The sequence below is a fragment of the Cyprinus carpio genome, chromosome B9, assembly GCF_018340385.1.
Source record: "Cyprinus carpio isolate SPL01 chromosome B9, ASM1834038v1, whole genome shotgun sequence".
In the NCBI taxonomy this organism is placed as follows: Eukaryota; Metazoa; Chordata; class Actinopteri; order Cypriniformes; family Cyprinidae; genus Cyprinus; species Cyprinus carpio.
Window position 1 is genome coordinate 16,339,929 of NC_056605.1, and position 19,151 is coordinate 16,359,079.

At 38.1% G+C, this 19,151-nt stretch overlaps 1 protein-coding gene across 3 annotated transcripts; it reads right to left on the reverse strand.

Moving 5' to 3' along the window:
- Positions 1 to 153: 153 nt before the first annotated feature.
- LOC109111070 (arginine and glutamate-rich protein 1-A-like) lies at positions 154 to 6,556 on the reverse strand. 3 transcript variants are annotated; one of them, XM_042731168.1, is made up of 5 exons: positions 6,042 to 6,556; positions 4,598 to 4,823; positions 2,377 to 2,460; positions 1,170 to 1,335; positions 154 to 1,089 (listed from the first exon to the last, which is right to left on the reverse strand). In XM_042731168.1, the coding sequence occupies exons 1-4, from the start codon at positions 6,323 to 6,325 to the stop codon at positions 1,171 to 1,173; spliced, it is 759 nt and encodes a 252-aa protein (XP_042587102.1). In that variant the 5' UTR covers positions 6,326 to 6,556; the 3' UTR covers positions 154 to 1,089; position 1,170. The 3 variants fall into 3 exon arrangements, with proteins under 3 accessions (XP_042587102.1, XP_042587101.1, XP_042587100.1); XM_042731167.1 differs by having other exon boundaries at positions 154 to 1,119; XM_042731166.1 differs by having other exon boundaries at positions 154 to 1,335; positions 6,042 to 6,555.
- Positions 6,557 to 19,151: the final 12,595 nt, after the last annotated feature.

The following is a 19,151-nucleotide window of genomic DNA, read 5'->3' on the forward strand; positions in this document are numbered from 1 at the left end:
AATAACAAATGACCGGTGTGTTGCAGAATACATGCAGAATTAAAATAATCAGTGAAATTAAGCAAGACAGCAGTTACAAAATCCCAGAAGAGGACACAGAGGCTCTAAACAAACTCTTTTGTGGTTTGCAGAGTGCCCACAAAACATGATTCATTGTGTTCAAGGGATTTATTGGTCATCACACTAAATGTCCCAGTTCACAAGCAAAGGGGTAATTTATCACAAGACAAGAACACCCTCTAGCATACACTCATACACCCCCACAAACTCGCTCGCATACACACCCTAACTAGTCTTACCTGCGATTCCCGATTTCCTTAAGGTACCAACAGAGCACTAGAAACATTACAAGACTTTGTAACATTGTAACCTTTTTTCACCAAAATACTTGTATTATGAATGCTAAATAAGTTCTGGCCACACATGTTCTACATTTCAAAAATGAGCAATTTAAGTAAGGTGTATCAAAAAGGACAAATGTGATCTAGGTTAAAATGCTATAAACGCAGTTCCTATCAGGTGAATATGAGAACAATGTGTTAAGCAGCATTTTAGAAACTCTATGTTTTGAGGTGTTCAGTCCACAATCTAAAAAAATAACAAAAAGCTTCCACACACTCCTGCAACACACATTCACTTATAAGCACAAAGTCTGCCAATTTACATTTCTCAAAATATTTTTGTGTACTTCCCCTATGCTTTGAACGCAAGAACCAAACCACTGATATATATTGACCAACCAACCACACACACCCACACTCACATACACAAATATTTACACTTATTCTTATTTGCTTGCCATTAAAAAGGGGGAAAAAATGCCCTGTGTTTCTGAAGGTGCATCCAGCGTAACGGTGTCAAATATCGATACAACACACTGAAAAAAAGCAAACGATGACAGCTGATCTGTAAGTCTGTGGTGGTGCCTGCAAGTCCGGTTTTGAAGCGTGAAGACATTTTCCAGGGTTTACGGAGAGCAATTTATGTGGGCAGAGCGCACAGGGCAGACCTCTCTTTGAGACTCTGATTCACTTCAACATGAAGCACACATCCAGAGAGGAGAGGAGAGGAGAGGAGAGGAGAGGAGAGGAGAGGAGAGGAGAGGAGAGGAGAGGAGAGGAGAGGAGAGGAGGGGAGAGGAGAGGAGAGGAGAGGAGAGGAGAGGAGAGATCACTCTGTTGCTTTGAGAGTGAAGGAGAGACGAGGTCGGGACTTGCCCTTCCCCAATATCATCCTCTGTTCTTCTTTCTGCTGTTTCTGCCTCTCCTGCTCTAGCTTCATGCGTTCCTCGTGGATCTTCCTTTGTTCTTCCACAATACGTAGCTGATCCTCAGCCTAAAACAAACATATGAGCAAAAGTGACTCTTTCAATCAGCCAAGACAAACAGTTACACTTTAAATCTTTTGATGCACTAATACATTAACAAATGTTCCTCAATTAACAAAACAATATGTACTAAGGAAAAAACCTATGTTCATTGTATTCAGTACTACCATATACATAAAATGAGGGCACTGCCAAGCATCCATTTTGAAAGTTCAGACTAAACAGTGGACATAGGATTCAAAATTAATTCACTGGCTTAATCTCTGTATGCAACCGTGTATATTAGGGTTCCCTCCCCTTTTTGATCAATGAATTTCCATGACCACTCCAGATTAGCACTTATTTCTAGTCAAATAAATATTTAAGATAATATTATTCTATTATTATTATGCACTATGGAAATTTCTGAGACTTCTCAGATTTTGAGTTTTTCATGTTAATAATACTAAATGAGTGATATGTTAATACTACACATACAATAACAGTACATAATTCAACAGTAATTATACGGCTGACACATCAGTATAGTCCATGGCAATACAGTACTTTAACTTTGCCACCATTCATAAAATAGATTTTTTGGTTACACTTTGTTTTAAGGTGTCCTTGTTACAGTGTAATTACACATTTAAGCAATGAGTAATATTAAATAACTTCATGTACTTACTATATGGTTAGGATTAGGGTTTGTCTTAGGGTTACTTGCATGTAATTATGGATAATAACAAGGACAGCTTAAAGTGTGTGTTTTTTTTTTTTTATAACTAATATAATTGTCGTAAATTATTTTGGCCACAGTAATAGTGAAGTTCAAATCTGTTGTGAACCTAATTTCTGGTTTTCTATAGTAACCTTGTTACATGCATGCATAACAAAAAGACACTTTTCGCGTAGAAAAATCAAAATACCCCTCATACTCTAGAGCATACTCTATTACATTTAATTGTTGTTTTGTGAACATATTCTTATTTGTTTTCATATTTTGTTGTGTTTGGCTTTTGTTTCTTGTTTTCTGCTTTGCTGTCAAAATATAACATAGGAATAAATACCAGCTTAGCCTGAGCATCAGCAATCTTTCGGTTGTTTTCTTCCAAAATTCTCTCCAGCTCCTCTCGTTTGGATTTCTCTTCCATCTAAAGGAGTGACATGGTGACATGTTAGGGCGGGGAGACAAATCCAGTGAAATAAGTCCCCATAAACCCAGCTGCACACTCAAACACGTCTACACTCGCAAACAGGAACCAGCCAGCGACACTCACACAGTCTCTCTCATCCGCTTTCACACGCACTCCACATTTTCGCTCTGCAGCATCAAATGTCTGAAGCTAAACTCTATGTATGCAACAATGAGCACAAAAACCCACCCATGGATGTATTCAGTCACACCTTTAATCCCCGCCACGTTATATGTAAATACAATCAACCAAACATCCATTTACGCATTCATTTACATCCATACAGAACAGGTATGTATAGACAACACATCGACAACTAACGAAGAATCTCATTCGTTTGCAGATGAAAGGAAAAAAACAAATCAATCAGTTTGTTCTCTCTCTCTCTCTCTCTCTCTTATACTTAATCAGCATCCATAAGTAAAAAGTTTCAAAAGAAAATGAGAGAGACAAAGAAAGATTAACTTAAACAAAGGAGAGAGTGAATAGTAGTGGCTCACCAATGCTCGTATACCTACGCCTTTCTCCATTGACTGTGTACTGTACCTACACAACTGCTGATTAAAGGGGTGAGTATTTACTGCCTGGTTCCGTGTGTCCCGTCCTGGACAGCGCAGCACCTCCCCTTTAAAAATTTCTGAGCTGCTAGCACGAGCTAGTGCTCTTACACAGCAACACCACATGCAGTATATATAGCACAGTCCAGGAAAATGAATTATGTTAATCATACAACATTACCGTGTGGGGACGTCAGGCTATTAACGTTAAACGATGTTAAAGACTGCAAAAACACAAAGGTGGGATCATTCATTAGAAGTGTTTTTTTGAAAACAAAAACAGTGATGTGTTGGCGTCTAAGCTCAATGGTACAGTAGCGTTGACTGAGTGTGGATGTAGTAGTGTGTGTTTTTGCGTGTGTGTGTGTGTGTGTACCCGTACGGCAGCACTCCTGAGGAAAAGCAAATCGTGAGGACACAGAAGTACATTTAAAACACTGCACTTTTAACGACGTCAAAACGGAAGAGTCAAAGAAAAAAAAAAATGTTAGAAATCTATGAAAAAAAAAAAAAAATCAGCAATTAATAAATATAAAACATATATGACAGAAATGGATGAGCAATAAAGGGAAAGGTAGAGCGTTTTTGTGATTGATGGTGCAAATGAAGACAAAATCATCCTAAATCTACAACAATACGGATTCATTTAATGGGTCAGTACCAGGGCTACAGATGATGGGCACAAATCTAAAATGTACAGAAGGAGGGCACATATCTAACCCTATTAGTGCTGAGCCGCTGGATTTTGTGTGTGCTTGTGGAATAGAATTAGTTTCTCGTTCATTACTCATTGCGTCTTTACAATTACAGCACTGTAACCCTCCTTTATGGTATGGGTGGAATTACAAGCTATGGATTTAGCAAATTAACTAGTTTAAGTGCGGTCTAGTGGCTACAAAAGGTCTTGTGTGTTTGTAACATCCAAAACAGAATTACGTCTTGATCTATCAAAGTGTATAATGGTGGATGTTCACACTGAAAGCTCATAAACAAAAACAGGCCTGGTTTGAATGCCGGGTGACCTTTTTTAAGAAAAGCATTTTATTGAAGACAAACAGCTTCATACATTTGGTGACAGTAAAATGCTAAAAGATATGAGGAGTAAAGAGAGCAGGGTAGGGGTGGAAAATAAAAGGGGAGAGAAAAGATGGGAAACATAATATTGGTCCATCACAGCCGTGGCAAAACTTTCACTTGAAACCCCCGAGAGTGCACTAGAGGTGTGTGTGACTCAATAAATTTAAAGTATTACAGAAAAGTGCAGAGCTTGTCTGTCAACAGAGTAAACGCGGACTCCATCACCCAGTGTTCTTAAATATTAGCGTTCCCCAGACAGCAGTTCAACAGAACTGCTCCAAGCATCACATCACACCTTGAAAAAGTTGCATTTTGTAATAAATTTTATTCCCCACCCGATCAATCGAGCTAGCCTGGGTCTCCTGCTCTATCTCGTGGAGAAACGAGTGCCAGGTTGTGCCACGGCTGCGGGTGTGCGGTTGCGGCTTAGCTCCGCTGTGTTCCGAACGACCGAGCGTTACCTCTCTGGTTTTCTGGGCGTTCAGTTCGGCCTGCCTCTGCCTCTCTAGCTCCTGCAAAAGCTGTGCCTCCATGATGCGCTTGGCCTCCTCTACCCGCCGTAACACCTCATGCTCGATCTCATCACGCCGCTTCTCAAGCTCCTCCTCTACACGCCGTGCTACAAGCTCCTCCACGCGCCTCGCAGTCTCCTCCTCAATCAGACGCTCCTCGATCTCCTGTTGACGGCTGGAGAGGATACGAGAAAGAAAGGATCAGACATTGCAGTTTCATTGGCAGACCCTTAAATTATACATAATTTTTTTTTTTTTTTTTTTTTTACAAAGAAAATTTTACAATTATAGCCATAAATTATAGTTATTATAATCATACTTTTTAATAGAAATATTACACACAGCAAAACTTACTGATTAGGTTATTCATTTATAATTTTCAACCAAATATTGCTGATGCTATCAAATCATAAATGCAATCTTACTAAAGGCTCAATTTGTGGAACTTAGTTTGCATAATTTTGCAAACCAGTTGTCACAGAGATTCAAATGTTATATTTTGCATTGCACAGCATGCATAGCTGATCCCTGAAGAAGAGGCAGATGTTACTGGTAGGCTCCATCTGTGAACTGCACAATTCTAAAACAAAACACGTTGTGCACGGCACATTTTGACATCATAAACCTATAGGAGAGTATGCCACTCAAAGGGGGGGAGGGGGCCATGATTACAAAAGCATGTTTCAACTTTATTTACATTTTAAGCATGACTAAACCATTAGAGGAGAGCAAGCTGTCACACCTTTCCTTAAGAAGGAACACAAAACACAGACACAATACTGAACCAAGTGACCATAACACTGCCAAGAGCCAAAACAAAAATCAAACAACAGCAGCCATCACTTGATTTGATTTCAGTGTCACGAAACTTGATCCAGGGACTCTCTTTGAGTTTTAAAACACCCTGAATGCGGTCACAATGTACTCGGGGTGAAGCTCAAGCCTGGGGCTGCAGCACTTCTCTTCCTGTTCTTTCACTAGAAACTCCCTTTCCTTCTCTTCCACAAACCTCTTAACATTATACCGGTGGTCCCCAATCACAAAAGAGAGATGTCAACAATCTGTGATAGATACAAAGACGTATCATCTAACATGGCCAGCAGATCTCAGTGATGAGATGACCTGATGTGTGACAGCTGTCTATGAGAGTCCATACAGTGATGAAAGCTCCCTGAATACAGATTGGTAACATGAAACGTCACTTTTTTGCACACTAGCTACGTTATTAGGTTCTTATCAATATTAAACAACAAAAAGATACTTGAAGCATGTAACTGAAGTGATTGTCCAAACTAAGTGACACGTCATAAAGACATAGGTGAGTAAGTGCTGGCGCTTCTTAAAATGTTCTCTCTCACACACACAAACACACGATGACATATAGATGTCTTACATCTTCCTCTGTCTCTCTATCTCTGCTCTCCTCTCCTCCTCTTCTCTCTTCTGTTTCTCGTCGTTGTGTCTCTTGCTCAGTGCCCGGCCGAACATGTCGGTTCGGTCGGGGGGTGAGCCACCTCTGTCCCTCCTGCTGCCTGACCTCGAGCGGGACCTTCTGCTCCTCTTCGGTTCCTTCGACTTGCTCCTTTTCTTGCTGGATTTGGATCTGGAGCGGCTCCGTCTGCGGCTGTGTTTTGAGTGTTTGGACCGGGACGTGCTGCGACTCCGGGAGCGACCCATATTCTGCACGAATAAATCCGACTGACACCGCTAAAGAGGCTCTTATGATTGCAGCACGATCTGCAGCGACCTCATGTAATATTATGCGACGGTTACCTGTGTAATTGTTTAATATAAGCTCGTTTAATCGGAATTTTTGTTGTTTTCTGCTCCAGTGAATCTGCGGGATCAAACAATATGGCGACCGCCTCCAGTCTTCCTTTTCCCAGAATGCAATGGGTTCGGCTCTTTTCGGAAATTTCCGGGTTGATACCGAGTGAGTGAGCAACACGAGGAGACTGGAGTCTGCGGAAGCATGAAGGCATAAAACTCACTGAGGTATCTTCACACAAAACGCTGTTGATGACTACAAAGCAGAAGCATTTTCTTCCCAAACAACTGCATGCCTTACAGTATTTTAGTACTGCACAATGCTGCATATTTTGGCAAATCCAAAGGTCATCCAGCTGGTCATGCAGGAAAAAGGTCACTGTCCACATTATATATGCAACATTATTTCTTTATTCCATTGAGTGGAATTTTTTTTTATTTTTTTTATTTTTTTTATAAAGTAGGCTAGTAAGTGAAACAGTATACCACACTAAAGAAGAGTAGCTATATGCTACCTTTTTACATCACATAACATATTTAATGAGTGACATTTCAGTGACCTTTCTAGAAATAAATGTATGGCATTTTTCAATTTATATAAAATCTCCAAGCAGTATACTGCTCATTTTCGTATTATGTATTATGCTATTCTGCCACTTTTTCCAAATGTCAGAGGTTTGAAATAAATACAAGCTGGTTAACAAGTTAGTATCTAATGGGCCGGTCCAGACAAAATCTACAGACCTTTTTGCATTGTCTCCACTGATTTTTTAGGTTGCTGAGTGGATAAAAACTTTATAAAATGTGTCAAATGGAGCTGAGAGTTCCACACTCTTATTGGTAGCTAAAATAATAAAATTAGCCAGAATTTAGGGCCTAATAAAAAGACACGTGGTGTGCAATGTGTGAAACTTTGTGAATGACAGGAATGCAGAGCTTTTTGAGGAATTCTTCAGGTGCAGATTCTGTTTGGGCCTGCTAACGGGTGATTTACTGGAACATAAGAATTTCATTGTGCAGTGCAGTCTGTGCAACTGAGACAGATACCTAACAGCTTAGTGTCAACAATCTGGTTAGGCTACAGTCTGCTATGCATTCCTCAAAATAATGATCAATTTCTTGCCCACTTGTTTTCGACAAAATCTTTCTGTGTACAATTCTGCTGGTCCTGTTTTAGCACATTTTGTTGGTTTCCTCGAGAGATTAGCTTATCCTAGCTCCATAAGAAGACCAATTCATAACTTGCTCTATTTTTGTCAGGCCCATTTGCTGACAGAACGGTCATTCTAAGGTTAGGTCCAAGCCCATTTGAACTCCAGGGGAGCATTGTGACAGGCAGTTGCTTATTCTGATAAACTACAGGCTAAAAATATTCACCAAGGGCTATTTTAAAACAGGTATGAACAAAGCCATAGTGACTCCATTTTTTAAGAACTGGGAAAGCGGGTCTAGATAAGAGCGGGAAAGATGACTTTCTCTTTTGTTTTTGCATGCCAAGAAAATAAGGGTTGGAATTTTGGATCCTTCATTGTCGCTCAGTTTTCACACAAATTGTACAGTTCTGTGTAGGTCTCAGTATGTTATGTCTGTGTATGATTTATTTTATTCTGTGGAAAACGAAAGACATTTTAACCAATGGCCAATGGCCATACTCCATATTTTTGCAAAATCATAATTAAAATTTCAGTTTGTTTTTCACCAAACCACATCATATGCCCTCAGATCACGATATGAGTGACCTGTGATACCTTTGCATCTTTTTCTTTAAAGTTTGAAGCAGGTCGCTATTCACTGCTATTATATAGACAAACAAATATATATATATATTTTTTCTTTACAAACTGACAATTTATATTGTCAACACAATATATATTGTCATACTACTATATCTTATAGGAAGTCATACAGGTTTGTGTGAACTATCTCTTAAACATTTATGCACTAACCACTAAGGGTGCAGTGGTTTTATGGTTCAAACTCGGTTTCTAGTTGCTGGTTGTAAAAACTGCTTAGACTATACTTAAAAGTTAGTCATCTATTTTTTTCTTCAAGACTGTTCATTAGTCAGATACATAAAAAGGTAGACGAGTCTGATTTAAAAAGTAAGACTGATTACCACTTGGTTAACTGCTAGTTGGTCAAACTAGTGGCTATATTTATTTTTACTGGCTCCATCTTTGAGCCACTAATTTATTGTCAGATACCACCAGCAAGATGAGGCAATAGCATTTGAAAAACCTGTACACCAGTGTCACCAGCATCACCTCAACAAACTCTTCTTGAGCCTGTTCAGTAAGGTGTGTTGTTGTAGTTGAAGAGAATTTGTTCCGTGAGAATGAGAGAAAGTTTTCCTGAGTTAGTTCGGTGTCCATGGTCATTGTAACAGAACAATGTACAAAGTTGCTTAGATGAATAATTCAGGACGAGTGGGAGAATGCTGTCAGCTTTGAGATGATGAGATGATGAAACTGCATATTTCAGGAGAAGTTATGCTGGGGATTTGTTTTTACTTGAGGAAGGACATTTTAGTGGTTTTTTATGTTAAATTCCTAAACACAAACAAACTGTTCTTTGTTGTTTTTCCAGAGAATGTAAATAGTATTATACTGTATGTGTCTGACATAATAAGCATCAAACTAAATGACTTCCCAGCAGCTACACTAAGAGTTACTGCTTTTCCTTCCAGTGGCAAAGAAAACCCTGTTACCATTCTACCAGTTAGTTGGTGTTCATGGTCATTGTGTGACAGAATAATATACACGAGGGTGCTCGGATGAGTAATCCAAGATGAGTGGGAAAACACTGTAATTTTAGGCTGAATTTGAGATGGATCTGTGGATTTCGGGAGAAGTTATTGAAGTGAAAGTTTCAGATATGTGGTTCAGAAAAGCTAATAAAAAGAACATTTTCGCTTTCTGGAAAGCAGCAGTAATAGTTGATAGATGTTAGAGATTTTATTTTCATTTGAGGAAGGATATTTTAGTGGTTTTTCATGTTCAATTCCTGAACACAAACAATTCTCATTCTTTTCTATAGGAAGTCAACAGTATTATATGTGTCTGACATGATCAATAAGCATCAAACTAAATGACTAAGCTACTTCCCAGCTTCTACACTAAGAACGACAACATTTCCTTCCAGTGGAGTAACGTCACACAAAAGACAGACACCACCGCTACCTTAGGCCGGATCACTTGCTTTCAATCGAGCCATTTTACAATTCTCAAACATATTAACCTCATCTTTAAATGATTAGTTGAGCAGTATAATGCCGCTGCTTTTTCCCGCTCTTCAAACATGAATGGCCTTCATGCTACTCGAGTTAATGAAAAGTCGTTGCGCTCTTTCTTCCCTCTTTTTTACTCGTTTGATCAAAGATGGCCTCTCCTCTCTGGCTAACCTCGCCTCTCAGTTGGCCATAGCCTCTGTCTCTTGAGGGTGAGGGCACTTAACAAACACAGGATCCCACCGCTGGGGCACATTGTCATGTTGATGTCCCAGGGGCCCCTACACAAAGGGCCATTGAAGAGAGGAAAGGAGAGAAAGACCTGAGACAGAGAGAGAGGGAGAACAAGGCTCTCAGGAGGAGTTTCTTTAACCCGTCCTGCAGCGTGTGTGTGTCGAGTGGGGGAGGGTCATATACCGGCTATAGCTTCAGTGTTGTTGGTCACTGGACTGATCCTGGTCACTGACTTCTTAAAGTCTCCAGGGGTTGTTTCTGCAAAGAGTCACCTTACTGTGTGTGTGAGGTTTCATGGAAATTCAAGAAGCTTTTCACTCCGACATGCTTCAGTTGCTTGTTAACTCTGTATATGTTTCCTTTAGGTGCCATTAAAGCTGTATACCTGACATACAATGCGTTAAGTTTTTCATCACCTTTACTATTCCTCAAACCTCTCACCCTAAGAATTAAACGGTCATCAAAGTGGACAAAAAAATAAATAAAAATCAATTGGCTTCGAAAAAGGGGTATGAAACATATCTAGGTGGCTAAAAAAGGTGAATGTAACAGCGAAGACCGCAATGGAAAAAAGCCAATGGCTTTATTGTGTTTTTATCCTCAACAGTATGGGATACTTTTTATTGTGTACAGTTTGTAAACTTGTCAAATAAATTTCAATTCAATTCAAAATTATAGATCTTGTCCAAAATGATTTTGTGGAGGTTGTTTCATATGGAAATTGACCTTATGATGTCCCATTTGCCATTTCGGATTGGAGGGTGTTTATGTGTAGGGTTGGGTATCGATTTATTGATTTGAATTCAATTTGCAAGCTGTCTTTTTTGAGGATCGATTCTAGATTTTATTAGATTAGGTTCGGATCCCTTTGAGCATATGTCAGTTATAATGTATAATATTTGGCTTGCATAATATTATTGTCTGTCTGTATCACATACAGATATATATGCTGTTATTTAGAAATGTCTTGAATCCCACCCATCTAGAAAAATGTATTATGGATTCCACAAAAATATTAAGCAGCGCAACATAGATAATAATACAAAATGTTTCTTGAGCACCAAGTCAGCATATTAGAATGATTTCTGAAGGAATTCTATATTAATATATAAAACAGTTATTTTAAATTATATATATACATATATATAAATGCAACCGTGGTGAGCATATGAGACCCAAATTTTTGAATGGTAGTGTATGTATTACTTTTGATTGTGTTTTGATTAAAATATTTTAGGAAAGAAAAAGAGAAATTTAAGTGTGGGATTGTTTGACTAGTAAACAACTATCCAGAACACCCTTGCAGCCATATACGAATGCATTAAAGCCACTTAGCAACCGCATAAAAACCACCCACAACATCATATAATTGTGTCAGTGATATTTGCATGGACAAGCTGCAAATTTACTTAAAAAAATTTAAAAATCGAGTTAAAGTGCTTCTCAACCACTAGCAGCAGCATACAAAATGTAGTAATATGTTTCTTACAATCCCCACATCCTCCATTGTTTGGGTGTCCCGCCCTGTCACTGGTGTAGCCAATGTTGTTATGTCTCAAACAAACACATTGCAACAGATTGGTGCAGCTTGTGACCCATTTTATTTTTCATAAGTGTTAAAAGTTTAAATGCGGATCCAATCCATTAAATCCATTAGATGCAGACCCAAAGCCTCTGTCATCGAAGAAAGAAGTAGTTAGTGAGCCCTCTGTCACAGAGCATTGAGCTCTGAGACCCTCTTTTATAATAAACGGCTATATAGATGGGAGGCTGTGACAGGCCAAGCAAAGATGTGAAAGGTCATTTCTGTAGTATTGGATTGACCTGAAAGGTGATCAGGCACAGATGAAATATACAGGTCTGTCTTACTCGGTCCTAGGAGAAACATTTCTTTGTGCCTATAAAAAACAAGTTATTTAACCCTTCTTTTTTTCCTTTCCCTTCTTCGTAACTGTTTAATCTCTACGAAGAGATCCTTGAGAAAAAAAAGGAGGCAGAGAGACGTTGGCAACACAGGAAAAAGAGCCTGAGAAAGTCCCTGCAGGAAAAGAGCCACATCCATCATGGCTCCAGACCTCCTCTCCTCATCTCACTCTCTGTCTCATTCTCTACCTGATCTAGAAACAAAGGCTATTTCCTGCTACTGAGTCTTGAGACTGGAAGCTGGAATGACAGAGTGAATAATCATGAGAGAGAGAGAGCGTGAGAGACTATTCTGCAAGGAAAGAAACAAGAGGCCCTAAAGTTGACGTCACCTTTGTGTGAGAGCGTGCACACGTGTGTGCACATGCATTACTTACATCTGTTTTGATGGTCAGAATAATTTATTAGCAGTACTGTACAAACATCCTCATGACAGACCACACAATGAAAATCATTGCTCATGTGTAGGGTTTTCTGGATAGAGCCTAAACTTTTTATGGCTAAGGAAGGCTTTTAAAACTGCTGGAAAAGTAATCAAGAAAAAAATTGATGTTATATTAGCAAAAGTACATTTTCTTATTTATTCTCTGCTCTAATATATTTCATAAGCTAGGTTTTATAGAGTATACTAGCTCAAATGTCATAGTGATGCCTGAATTGTAAGTTATTATTTTTTTGTCAGGTTGTATAAATGAATCATTTGAACTGATTCACAAATCCCTTTCATTGATTCTATTGTGAGTCAATTTGAATTACAGTGATCTCTATAAGTCCTCATCCAGTAATCACAAATGTATGGAGACCCTGAAGTGACGTTTGCAAAAAAAATAAATAAAAATGTTAAACTTACACGAAACAAGTAGGCCCAAGTAAGTGTTTTTCTGTGGGAAGTATGTGTGCACAAGAAACTTTCACATGGGAACATGCTTTTACCATGGGAAAAAAATAGACATACATAAACCAGATAATGGTTTTAAGTTTGTCTTGCATTTGCAAAAACATTTTTTAAAGTGTCAGTTTTTTTTTTTTTGCTGCTGCAAATGTCATTTTAGGAGCTCTATACAAATGACTGCAAAGATCATATATGTTCATGAGTCAAATTTTGAAGTGTTGCAGCCTTTCAGATAAAAATAGTAGTTTTTACCCTTGTGTTCTACAAGAAAACTCTTAACTTATCAAATGTATATACACATATCAGATTTATATGTATATAAAATAAAGTCTATAGTTATCGCTGAAGAATATTCTAAAGGTCTCCTAACACTCGAAAAGTGGATGTGGACAAGGAATACCGTTAAACTCTTTTAAAATTCCCGTTAGCCTCATTCCTTGCATCCCTAAAGACTCCCTTAGGACCCCGCCACACTCTTTATACAACAAACACACACGCACAATGAAAGTCCCTTATGTCTGACTGATGTCCTGTAGCACAGTTAGATGTGATTGATCCGTTATATCCATCACCCCGGCTGTCCGGAGCACAGTTTGCCGTTACCCTCTCAGTCTCCACTCTCATTTTCATGCGGCGTGTGCGTGTCACTGTCACTAACCGCCCTTTTGTTTCTCACCTCGTCCGTCTCTCTGACGCTCAATGAATCAAGGTTTTAAAGTGGGCTGGGTTTGCATTTGCACATGCATGTCGGCTCGTGTCAAACACATATGAATATCGTTATGATCTGAGAATATGTTTATCTGTATGTTTGTGTTCTTGTTTAGCACTGTGCTTGTCGTGAGGTGATATCGTTGTCATCACAGGCTTTCTATTGGAGGTTAAGGTGGAAACAGACAGGAACAGGGCACCGAAACATTTTTCTCCTCTGAAGATAACAGTTTCTCTGAATTTGCTCAGGGAGGAGATTCCTAGGATACTAGAAATGTATGAAAGATTTAATCGTATTACTTACATTTGCAAAAACATTATGGGAACATATGAACTTTTATCACCTCACATATACAATCTTACTTTATTTTTATTTTTTTACATTCCAGGTTAAGCTCCAAACAAGATACTAAAAGAATTTTTCTGTTTATATCTCAGTGAAAATTAGGTATCTGTATCTGTGTCTTCTCTGGGAATGATTATATTCTAAAAAAATGATGGCAAAAATATTTGTCTCTTTTAGTTGAGCACTGAAATTCAGGCAAAATGTTATAAGATATATAGGATTTAAATATATATATATATTGTGTTTTTTTTTTGAGAATTTGATTTCAGGCAAAATGTTATAAGATATATAGGATTTAAATATATATTTATATTTGAAATTCAGGCAAAATGTTATAAGATATATAGGATTTAAATATATATATATATTTCTTGTAATATAATTGGGTTAAGTATCAACAAATGCACAAATTGATGGTAAGAATCTCCTATTCAAAAGAGCTTTAAAATATTCACTTTAAAAATGGGGTTAATAACTTAGTACCCATTTTAACCCTTTTAACTTATGGTTCACCAGAGCAGGCTTGCTCTAAATTGCAGTGCCAAAGGTTACAGTCTGAAACAAAGTTGTGACTCCAGACTTCAGAGTCACATGATCCTTCAGAAATCATTTTGTTATGCTGACTTGGTGCTCAAGGAGCATTAACCATTCTAATCTTTAAACTAAAAGAAACTAAATTCTCCTGGCTGTATGTCTGCATGCAAGCTCAACTGGTCCCTGAGTGAGCCGTTCATGCTGTGGTCTAGTTATTGACCGCTGAGGTCAGGTGTGATTGACAGCTCTATTAAGACTGAGAGTCCATGTGACACTCACATTCTAAATGGAGGAGTGAAAAGTTTCACCTTCTATCACCTCACAGTGACACAGAGCTGCTTAGCACTGACACCCACCGCAACAGTCTTTTGATCACTTTAAAGAATGCCCTTTAACCCACAGCTCTGACACCAACTCCATATAATACAATACTCACAAACCACAGAGCACTCATAAGTAATAAATCTATAAAAAGAATAATTAAAGATAGAGCAATCATTCTAAATAGTACAATAGCAGACATATTGCTATTCAATAAAGCCACATAAACTGAGAAACTGGCCGAAGTTGAAAAATAAAAAATGGAGAAGAACTGTGAGCTGAATGGCTCTTTCAAGTCTACTTATTTAGCAACAACAGTGAATTATTTTCACAGATTTTGTCCATACATCATAGCTCAAAGAACACGCAGGTCAAAGGACAGTGCCAACATGATGGATGTAGTATGTCTGGGAATTTATTTATACTGCTATACTGCTTTACGGAGATCTGCACATGACATGCAGGGGGGAAAATAAGAAATCCTGACCTCAAATTAAGAATTTGTTCCTTTGGTTTAAGAATCTCTTCCCTCTTTTAGTTAAATCATGGTTACCTGAATTCAAACGAGGGATTGAATTTGTATAACATGGTTGAGATTTATCTTAATTAAAATGAGGGAGTGAATTTCGGGGTTCTGTACTGAATACCTGAAGAACATACTTCAATAGTGTTCAAGAACTTTTTAAATCATAGTACTTACTCAAACTTGAATGCAAAAAAAAAAAAAAAGTGTTTACAGTGTCGCTCTTCAAGAAGTCAGCTAAAGAAACATTGCATTGTTTTCATATGCTTATTAGCCAAATAAAGCAGGTAAAAATGGAAAGTGATGGAGGCATTTGGTGAAGACAGCTTGTGTTTTGGAGTTCAAGTCTGGTGTATGAGAAAGCATGAGATACTTTGGCTGATATTTTTGGGTAGTTTCAGTGTGTGAGCACCTCTGACCTTCCAGATCTCCAGTATGTAGGTGGCGATTCATGGGGTGAGACAGCTGCTGCCGGTGTGTGTGTGTGTTTATTTCTTTCTTGCGAACCTACATATACAACTCTAGCATTCCAGCCCTACCACAGATACACACACATAGATGGACAAACACATCCATCTAAACTAGAAGTAAGTGGGTGGTAATGGTGACTTGATGTTGACCTGAATGTGACCCTCGGTCACTCTCTCCTCCCTAAACTGGGCTCATTTGCATGGAATGCTCACACCCAGCGTTCCCACGTATCTGCAGCAGATAACAGTTTTATCTCTTACAGTGCAACACACACACACTACATCTACACCTGTTCAATCTAATGTGCCATGATACAATGAGACACCTCTGACCCACACCAGTGATAGAGCTGAAATTCACACACAAGTTGCAAGTAAGAGTGACAGTTTTTTTTGTTTATCAGGGTCTCCTCTTGCCCTCAGTATCTTAACATCCTCAAAATGCAGTTTTGTTAATAATTCTTAAAGATAATTATGGTTATCATTAATAAATGACATGCCTTGTGTTTTTGTTGTGCAGTCAGTTGCTCATGTTCCCCATCTGGCCGTCACACACTCTCATCACAGGTGATCTCTGCCATCTGTTTCCACCAGTCAAAGTTGCTAAGATATGCAAAGTACAGAAATGGCAACACACTGACACTCGTTCACACACATATTTTCCACAACAGTGCCTTGAGGATGGAATGAAAAGTGTACTCTTGCACTGTAGAGTTGATTAAAATAGGACAAAACAAGATACTTGATTGCTACATCTTATCTGTCGGCTATGCACTAAAATCATTCAAATAACATTTTACAGTATAATGGCTGTTGGAAATGGGGAAATTGATGTAAGAAAGGAAAATCTATTTAAAGACCAAACACATTTTGGGATCACTGCTGCTTACATTTTGAACATTTTAAGAAGCCGCTCACACAAAAAGTGTTTTTGTCTTCCACTGCACTTCTTTTCCATAGTTGTTTTCTATAAACATGCTCTAGATGGGCATGTAGGACCATTGCACTTATGTCTTGCTTCTTTTGGACATGACACAGTATTCTAAACTGTGGCACTCTAGTTAAAAGCAATTGAACTTTAAAAAAAAAAAACGTCTGTAGACCTTGCGTTTATTTTCATCGCACAGATGTGCTGTGTCTTGTGCTTTTACAATGTAAGCATGGCAATTTGGGATTTTTAAATGTTTTATCTTAAATTGAAGGAATCCTGGTTTAAAAGTATGGAATTGATATATATATATATATCATCATAGGGAGCACCCCTAAGGCTGACTGCATTCAGGCCATTCAGACTGCAGTGACAAATATTCATTTTTAAAGGAAGAACTATTAGAAGAGCTATGCAAGCACTATGGTAATCATTTGTTTTGTGATCTTTATTTCATAAATAATTAAAACACCATCTGCTTTATTTTCAGTCGACGACTGATTTGAATTGTGTTGATTTGCAGTGTGAGACTGAAGACTGAAAGGTTGAAGACTGAAAGTCTTGCTGAACTTCACTGACCTGAGGAAACTGTCCAGTCTAAAATAGATGTGTCAGTACTGTCTAGTGAGTTACTGTAAGTACTTAACCAGTTGTGAGTGTTTTGTTGCAGCAATTCCGGTCTTTCTGCTTAGACATCACAAAGAAAGCCCCTGCACAAAGGTGGCTAGCACACACAGACAAATACACACACATGGTATTTGGTTAAATTTAGGTACAAGTCCTTGGTCAAGTGTATGACGTTATGGAAGCTCAGGAGTTTTTATATTATATTATAAAACATAAACCCATTTGAAATGTATAATAATACAATATAAAATAATTTATATTATTTTAATATATAATTCAAGCGGGTTTATTTTGTTTAATACAATACTTTTATGATAAATCATTTTTAAATATGAATACACAACTATTTTAACAGTTTATTTTTATGCTTTCCTGACAGATTTTTAAACCTTCCCAGTTTTATACATCTTTCCAAGTACATATGCTAGACATCTGTTAAAGAGTACAGAAATGTGCTGTTGTAAACATCTGAAATACATCTTAAAAAGCAGTTTTTTGCTACTTTTTCAGATAAAAATATGCACACTGAATAGATCTGCGTGCAAAACATCATTTGATGCCTCTTCTCAGAACTTCATAAAATAGACATACAAAGCACCTTTAAAGGTTCCTCCAGTGATCAAACTGAAGAACCTTTATGCGTGCTAGATAGAAGCTTTCTTCAGTTACACACACACACAGACACACACATACACTCTCTCTCTCTCTCGTCTATTGTTTTCTTTTTGCTGTTGTTTACAGCTGCTTTGTGTCTTATTGTGGGAATCTCTTGTACGTAGGATAGAGAGTGGGGGAAAAATGACAGGAAGGGAAAGAGACTTCTGTCATTCTGTGCAATCATCAAATGGCCCATGTGCTTATTTAATTACTGGACACAAGCCAGAATGATAAATGGAGATTGACAATTTGATATGTGATATGATGATAACGAACATGCACACAGTATTAGACTGACTAAAGTACATGCATGCAAAAGATCTCAATCAGCAACAAAGGAACACACTTTTACATCACCTGAGACGGCAACACACTCACACTCTGACATGCATACACACGCAGAACAATAGTCACAGATTTAGAAGGCTGTGGGAAAAAGAATACAAATGCACTGTCCATCCAACACACACACACAGCACATATCCTCCCCACCCATCACACAACACCAACCGTCACCCCAGACCCACTGTCCTGTTTTCTACAGACAGTTTATGACAAAGCCATGAGCTACAGGTGCAGTCTCCGAAACTGGTTTGCATAATCACAGAGACACAGCCGTTGAGTACCACAGTAAGCTGTAAAATTTGTTCACAATTTGCATATTTTTAGGAACGTGTGTTTGCTACATAGCCTGCGTCGCACATCAGTTACATTTACATTTATGCATTTGGCAGACATTGCATACATTGCATTAAAGATACACATTTTATCAGTTCTTGCTTGCCCTCGGTGATTGAACTCAATTGAACTCATGACTTTGGTGTTGCTATTTCTGTGCTCTACTGATAGCTGCAGGTTCATTCAGTTATCAGAATTATAATTGACATCAGACATTAGTCACATGGGCATCTAATGTATTTGTGCATGTGGGAGTGATTGTGTTTTGAAAGTGTTATGAAAGTGAAAACTGGACAGAATCCCCAAAAGTGTTTGCGTCAGCATGTGTTGGGAGGGTCAAGCAGTGATTCAGGAAGGTGTGTGCTAAAATAGTCTGGCCTTTGTGGTTTAAAGGAAGTCATACAAAAAGAGGGACCTGAGAATTGACAGTGAAGTCAGAGCAGACAATGACACACACGTAATATTGCACAGAACATGCAAATCAGCTTGGAAGTGCGGCATAAAAACTCTATGTAGCCAAGGTACAATCTCAATTTGTGTAATCACGTGTGTGTGTGTGTGTGTGTGTGTGTGTATATATATATGTATATATATATATATATATACACACACATGTAACAATTTATAATTGAATTATGAAAATATGGTATGATTTCAGTAAAAAATGGA